Source organism: Brassica oleracea, chromosome C7, assembly GCF_000695525.1.
Source record: "Brassica oleracea var. oleracea cultivar TO1000 chromosome C7, BOL, whole genome shotgun sequence".
NCBI lineage: Eukaryota > Viridiplantae > Streptophyta > Magnoliopsida > Brassicales > Brassicaceae > Brassica > Brassica oleracea.
This window is the reverse complement of record NC_027754.1, coordinates 9,243,064-9,250,722: the sequence shown is the minus strand read 5'-3', so window position 1 is coordinate 9,250,722 and position 7,659 is coordinate 9,243,064. Positions and strand designations below refer to the sequence as shown.

The window sequence follows — 7,659 nt, the reverse complement described above, 5'->3', positions numbered from 1 at the left end:
TCTGATGCTCTAAATATTTTTAATAGACTCCAGATGAATTCTGATATCCTGTAAAAATATTTCCCGAGCCTCCGGCTTCCTCGAAGAAATCCATAATACCGAAATTAGGGTTTTCGCCCAACTTCGGGTTTTTCCGTCGTGCTTTGATCCTGTCGTGCTTGCTTCCCGTCGTGCTTAATTCCCGTCCTGCTTCCAACTTATTATGTCTCCAGAATAATATTTTACTGATACGAAGATTTTCCGAGAAAACTTCGTGATGAAGAAACGTCGGTCTTCAAAAACGTCGAGCTTCTAAACCGTCGTGCTTCCAAAATTGTTATGCTTCCAAAACGTCCGTCTGATCAATCTAGGACATCTTCTAACTATGGTCGAGAAACTTATTCGACTCATAGTTCACCCACGATCACTTCTTCGCCCACCTCGTACGTTAAAGCTTCTCGATTAATCCTTATTGCCCGCGACTCGACCACCACAATGATACTCAGCCATTCTTTTTTTTTTTTTTTTTTTTTTAACGGGTTTCTACACCCTCTCTCTTCCAAAATGAGCATTTGCGGAACTTGGCAAATAGCTTCTGATTTCGTGATCATTTTCATTGATGATATCCTGGTGTACTCAGATGCTCACTATGCTCCTCCTTACTTCTCAAGTACACCAGGATATCATCAATGAAAATGATCACGAACTTGTCGAGGTAGTTGTGAAACATTTCATTCATCAACTGCATGAAAGCCGCAGGTGCGTTTGTGAGACCAAAGGGCATAACTACAAACTCGTACTGCCCACACCTCGTCTGAAAGGCCGCCTTCATGTTTTCTGACTAGGCCATAGGAATTTGGTGATACCCGGATGCCAAATCAATCTTCAAAAACCAACTAGCTCCTCTGAGTTGGTCCAACAACTCTTCTATCCTCGGAAGAGGATACTTGTCTTTTATCGTGATGTTGTTGATACCACGATAATCGATACACAACCTCAAGCTTTCATCGTTCTTCTTTAAAAATAGCACATGAGCTCCCCAAGGTGAAGAGCTCGATCAGAAGAATCCCTTTTCCAAAAGATCCTCCAACTGTTTCTTGAGCTCAGCCAACTCTGCAGGTGTCATCCGATACGGTGCCTTAGCTATAGGTTTTGCTTCAGGCGCCAAAGTAACGGTAAAGAGATTACTCTGAGGTGGAGGTAATTCCTTTAGCGGTGCAAAGATATCCTCAAACTCATGGACCACTTTTATGCCTTCGACCTTAACTTCAACATTAGTGGCTCCTCCACTAACCGATAAAGTTGCCAAATACACTTCCCCGTCTTGAAAAAAATCTTGTACTCTCATTGTTGCTACCAAAGACACGGTCATACTAGGACTGATTCCATAGTATACCATCTCTGGTCGTTTACTTCTGCCAAACAACATCATTCCCCTTCCACAGTCGATCTGAACTCCATAGCTCGATAACCAATCTATTCCAAGGATTATTTCGTACCCTTCCAAAGGCACGACTAACAGATCTGCCACAAACTCTTTGCCTTGAATGACCAATGGAACATTCTTGATACACTGATTTGCTTGAAGGATTCGGTCTGCGGGGGTCAAGACTGCCACATTTATCCTGTCAACCACAGAAGAATCCCAAAACCGGGCAGCTACTTCAGGGGTCACAAAACTATGTGTTGCCCCCGAGTCGAACAATACATGTGTGGGTTTGCCAGAAACATGTATGGTTCCTGCCAGAGTAACTCAATCAAGAATATTTCAATCACAAAAATACTAATAAAAATTCGCACAACTATGGATCATAATCGAAATATTTCTAAACACGCAACCTAGCGATCAAGCAATCGATTCCTACCCAGAATACTAACTAGATTCCAGCAACTAAACTACATACACTAAAAAGAGGAGGTTAAGCACCCACAATACCTGTGATGGGACCGCTTCACGGTCCTGCATTGTCAGGGTTTTTTACACCTAAAGCATGAATTCTACCTCCTAGGTTTTGCTTCTTTGGTGCTGGCTCAATTGCTGGACAACTAAGAGGAGCTCGGATCGCGAGAGGGGTCGCAGGGATTGGCTTGTTTGGACATGACGATGCATAATGGCCTTTCATACCACAAGAGAAACAAGTGACATCTTCCATCCTTAACGATTGATAACCCTGTGTGTTACTCATTTGGTTATTCCGCTGGTGTTTGGGACAAAACCTTGAAATATGTCCCGGCTGATCACATGTGTAACAAACCCCAGTGTTGCCGCGATAATTGGCTTGGCCTCCAAATCCTCGCCCTTTGCCTTTGTCAGATCTTGGAATGTTGTGTAACCTTCCTTTCTGCCTCTAATACAGTCTCAACATTAACAGCTTTTTCCACTAGATCAGATAAGCTGCTACAGTTGTTTCCAGCTAAACGACTTCCAAGCTTCGGCTTCAATCAGTACATAAAGTTATGCATCATAGTTGCTTCATCTTCATGCCCATCAAAAACATGTCGCCTTAACCTTGTGAATTCAGAATCGTAACTCCTCAATGGCCGATCTCCTTGAACAAGGTTCATGAACTGGCACTACAACCGATGCTTTGCTTCTGGAGGAAAGTACTTCCTCTCAAATTCTCCCTTGAACGATTCCCATGATGTGATGGTATGTCCACACTGCATCTCTATGATGTCCCTCCAGCCCGTTGCGTCTCCTTCCAGATAGTACACAGCTGTTAGGGGATTTTTGTGTAGGATCTTTGTGAGTACTACGGAACGATGGATGAGGCTGGTATTTAGTATCGATTTCGTATGAGTTTGAGAGAAATAGACTTGAAGAGATGTATTACTACAATGATTGGTGTATAAACCCTAGTTCTAGCCGTCTAACTCTAATCTCTAAGTCTTAAAATGTCGATCCCTTGCTTTAGGGTTTAGGCCCTCCTTATATAGTTGTCTTGAAGTCGGCCTTAGTCGGTTTGAGTAGGTTAAACTCTTTCATATTCGGAAATATGGAAGGTTCACTCTATCAGAAGTTTTCCTTTTTCCTAGAGGAAGGGGGGTGGTCCCTGGGACCGGACCCGGAGTACTGAGGTCTGGAGGAATTTAATACCTGAGTATTTTTCCCCAACAGTTTGTTCCTTATTGCTCGATTTCGCCATCGAACTCGACGAATAACCTGTGCACTCAAGTCAACCGGAGTTGCACATTCTCATCAGACTTCCCTTAGGCAGGTCATCGTTCCAGTAATCCTACTATCTCGGGTTCCTCTCAAGCCGGAGCCACACTCTGAACACGAGGGAGGACCGGTTCCCTGATAGCAGACCGGGGTCTGACGTTATCTTCTTGAACCGCTGATCTCTTGTTGAAGACAGAGAAGCTCGGGATTTTGGTGATGCTTTGGAGACGGCAAAGCCTGGAGCTTTGGTTATTTCCGAAGAAGAGGCCTGAGTGCTTGAACATGATGCATAGAGGCAGGTTTGGAGGATGGGTGCGAGACTTTGTCAGAGGTCCCGGATGCTTCGAAGGATACTCGGGGTGACTCTCCTTTTCGGGGGTCTGTACCTTTCTGCGAAACTTTCCCTTTTTAAGGAAAATTTCTCTTTCTCTCGCGAGGACCGGGTTTCCTTTTTTTATGCTTGTCGTTTATGCCAAGGATTCTATGGAATATTTGGAAACATCCCATTTACTTTTCTGGCTCTACGAAGAAGGATGATCCGGATGTATATAAGGGCTCGCGATATCCTGTAATTGGCCTCAATCCAATTCCAGTGCTGACTTCTGGTTGCGAAAGATGAATCCTGAACTGCTTGTGTTTCCGTCCCCACTCGTGGGTGGCCGTCCATGGACATGTCATCTTTTCACCAATCCTTTCTCATCTCCTATTCCTTCTTGGGGAGACGTTCCAGAGGCTGACAATGAGGCGGTCCCAATGGCACCCCTGAGACGGCGCCGTTCCTGTTTCTTTGATGATGGTCCCCGTTCCGAGATCCAAGAGGGAGATCTTGCTAATATACGGAGGAAATATGTGATTCATCCTTTAGTGGGGATGAGGAGCCCGTCTGAGTTCGAGCGTGCTCCAGATGGAGGAGGAAGTGAGGTAGCTGTCTTTGAGGCATATCTGAAAGTAGGCTTCCGTGGTGTTATCCCTTCCCTTATAGGCGAAGTATCCTCTTTCTTTGGTTTCTGTCCTTCTCAACTCACTCCCCATACTTGGAGGACTTTAATAGCTATCCAAGTACTTGGGAAACTTCATGGATTTTCCGTCGGGGTACACGAGATTCTATATTCGTACTATTTTGCCCCTCTGGTGAACAAAGCAGGGTTTTATCATCTCCGATCCCACAATGGCACTCCTTTAGTCGAGGAACCTTCAAGGGGTATCAGGGGCAACTATCCCTTCGGGGACAGCTGGAACAATCGATATGTTTTTGTGAAGATCCAGGAGCCTGTTGGTTATCCCATGTCTTGGCGTACTGTCGGTAAGTTCTTCCGTTTGTTCGAACCTTGAGTTTCACCATTCCTTTCGGGTTTTGTTTTTTATTGACGCTTGGTTCTTGCTATCAGATGTGTCTCGTCCTGTTTCCTTTGCTGGAGAAGCGGTAGCGAAGCTTATAATGGGAGTTCCTCGGTGATTTCGATGGGTGACTTTTCTGGTGGGCAAGGAAGCCTTGCGTCAGAGCCGTGTTTGGGGTAAGTTTTCCCCTTTTAGTTATCACCCGATAGGACTCCGTTTTCTTACTTGTTGCCTTTTCCAGGGAACGTGGTGAGGCTCTCATTGTCAGCTATCTATGATGAGCACCAGAAGCCTAAAACACGGAAGAGGCATCCTTTTTATACTCCTTCGCCAAGATTGCCAAGGCCGCTTCATTGGTTAATGGTTTATCTTCAACCTCCTCAACATGTGCTGAAGCCGTATCTACTGATCACCCACTGGTGGATGCTCATCGGAGGCTAACTGGTGACGTGGTCTTTCTCCGTAGTCAGGTGCAGAACATGATGGCTCGCCGGGATCTGTTGATTCAGCAGGTGAAGGTGTCGGATGGGAGCTCATGAAGGAATGGCTGGAGAAGCGAGTGGAGCATTGGGATCCTGAAGAAGAATATCTCTGATATACCATGGATTTTACCCACTTTCAACCATGGTATATAAGTTTTTAATATATATTTACTACTATATAGAGTCTATTTAGAGTATTTACAGGCTCAGGTACGTTATGGAGAAATATGGTGATTTTGGAGCCTTTTGAGGTGCATAACTACACAGACACATCAGATGTTTATCTATGGATCGAGACCTTCCCACCGTTAGATTAAGCCCATCTTTTGACACAATATAGAGCTTTGAGTTAGCTTTCCAGGAAGCTGTCGAGGAAATGAAGGAATGTTGTCGACAGTGATCCCAAAAAACAGGACAAGCCTGTTTCGTGACCAATTTAGCCCCAGAAGTCACCACATATTACCAATATACCACTGGACGTCCTGAAACCCTATTTTACAATTTTCGAAAACATTGTTGATGGCTATACTTCATACTATTCTAGAGAGAGAGAGCTGAGGATTGGAGAGAGAGATCTGTACACCTTGAGAGAGGGAAGATCTTGAACTCCCTTTGTTTCTTTACTCTTTCCTATTTTTATTATTTTATTTAAGTATTATTTAGACCATCATAACTATGTGATTTGTGAATATGTCTGAGTAGTCCTTGCTATTAGATTTAGGTTGATAAATGTTATACTGACACAACAATTGTTAGGGTGTTTAGAAATATAGTTCATTCATCTAGTTGTGCTTAAAGCTAAGCTTAAGATTGATCGCCTTTAAACTTAGAACTTAGGATTAATTGGGATCAACCAATTGCTCGACCCAATACCTGAAAATAACTAGTATGATCTAACTGACTAGATACAGACGAGAGTTGATCTAGTGAGTTCGAGAATACAAATCAAACCCGTCCGTAAAGCTTTCTGCAAGATGTATTGATCGACGCATCGATAGCCCTGTTGATCGATATTTTGAAAGGTGTATCGATCGATATTCATAAAGAGTTATCGATCGACACTTTCTTGTGATTAACGTACGAGAGTTGAGATCCGAGATCCATATTAGATAATCAAATAGATTATAATTCAAGAACAATTAATATTAATAAAACTCTAAAAACCAAAAATAAGTTTTACTTATCATACCCGAGAATATACCTGAATCTAGTACTTCACCCAACTGTTAACAACATCAAAACAAATCAATCGAGCAATAAACTTGCTCACCAATCCATTTACTGCTTTTAAAACTTATAAACCATTTAATCTAGATTTATTTCAAGACCATAATCTATTGTGTAATCCTAGAGTCTCTGTGGATTCGATCCCTAAGCACTACAACCGAACATCTTATTTGAGAGAGTAATTCACTCCTTAGGGTAATTTGAGTGATATCAAATATGGCGCCGTTGTCAGGGACTCTTTCTTATTACCATTAGATTAAGTTTAGAATATAGTCTAGATATTGTTACTGAATTTGCTAAGTTTTCCCTCTTTCCCTGCTGACACAGGTACTTAAGATGGAAGACATGAATTTTGTCTGGAAATCGATCGACGCTCAGCCAAGAACATCGAGCGACGGGTCGACAGAAAAGTCGGTCGACACTCCACTACCAATATCGATCGACGCCATCCTGTCGGAATCAGGTAAGTATGTTCTTACCTATTTCAATAATGGAAAAGTAGTCCTAGGAGATCAAAAAGGTCGAGTATGCAACGCATCAAACAAAATTAATTATAGACATAGGGCTCCAATTCCTATTGGAATAGCTGTTGTTTTGAATACTCCAATTCCTATTGGAGATTGCAACAGACCTGATTGGTTCTACACTAACAGGTCTGCGATCCGTCCTCCAGCAATTCAAAGAAAAGACTTTGAACTGAAACCCAAATATTTATCTCTAGTAAGTCAGCACCCCTTTCGTGGTCTTCCTCATGAAAACCCCATAGACCATATCGAAGCACTTGAGGACTTTGTGTCTAACATCAAGGTGCATGGAGTCTCTGAAGACTACCTATTTTGTAAACTCTTCCCGCACTCCCTTGATGGAGATGCGACGCACTGGCTGAAACAAGTGCAGCCAGGATCTTTGACTTGCTGAAGTGATATCAAAAGAGTCTTCCTCAACAACTTCTTCGATGATGTACGAACTGAAGAATTTAGGAATAAGATCTATAATTTTTCTCAAGGCACTACTGAAACTTTTAAGGCTTCTTGGTTGAGATTCAGAGCCTACCAACGAGACTGCCCACACCATAGTTTTTCCGAAATCCAGCTACATAATATTTTCTTCAGAGGTCTCGACTGGACATACCAAGCGACTTTGGACGCTGCGAGTCAAGGGAACTTCAAAACCAAGACACCTGAAGAAGCTACGAGTCTCATTGAAAATGTGGCGTCTAGCACCAGTACCAAGAAGACTGATCTCGAGAGGAGGAAGATGGCCGAGAATTCAAATGGAGACCAGATATCTGAGGTGAAAGAAACGTCAGATTCAGTTCATGCTTTTGTGATTGGAGATGAGAAAGTTCGGTTTACCGATGAGAGTCAGATCTTTCTACGTGAAGGAAATGAAGAAGAGCATGTAGACCTCATCGATGAAACTGGCTTTCGCAAACAAAGAATTACCGATCAGCAGCGAAACATGAGCTTC

At 43.0% G+C, this 7,659-nt stretch overlaps 1 protein-coding gene across 1 annotated transcript; it reads right to left on the bottom strand.

The window, feature by feature from the left end:
- Window positions 1-1,036: 1,036 nt before the first annotated feature.
- LOC106302526 lies at window positions 1,037-2,132 on the bottom strand. Its single transcript, XM_013739016.1, has 2 exons — window positions 1,982-2,132; window positions 1,037-1,719 (listed from the first exon to the last, which is right to left on the bottom strand). Exons 1-2 carry the CDS (start codon window positions 2,130-2,132, stop codon window positions 1,037-1,039), a joined length of 834 nt encoding a protein of 277 aa, XP_013594470.1.
- Window positions 2,133-7,659: the final 5,527 nt, after the last annotated feature.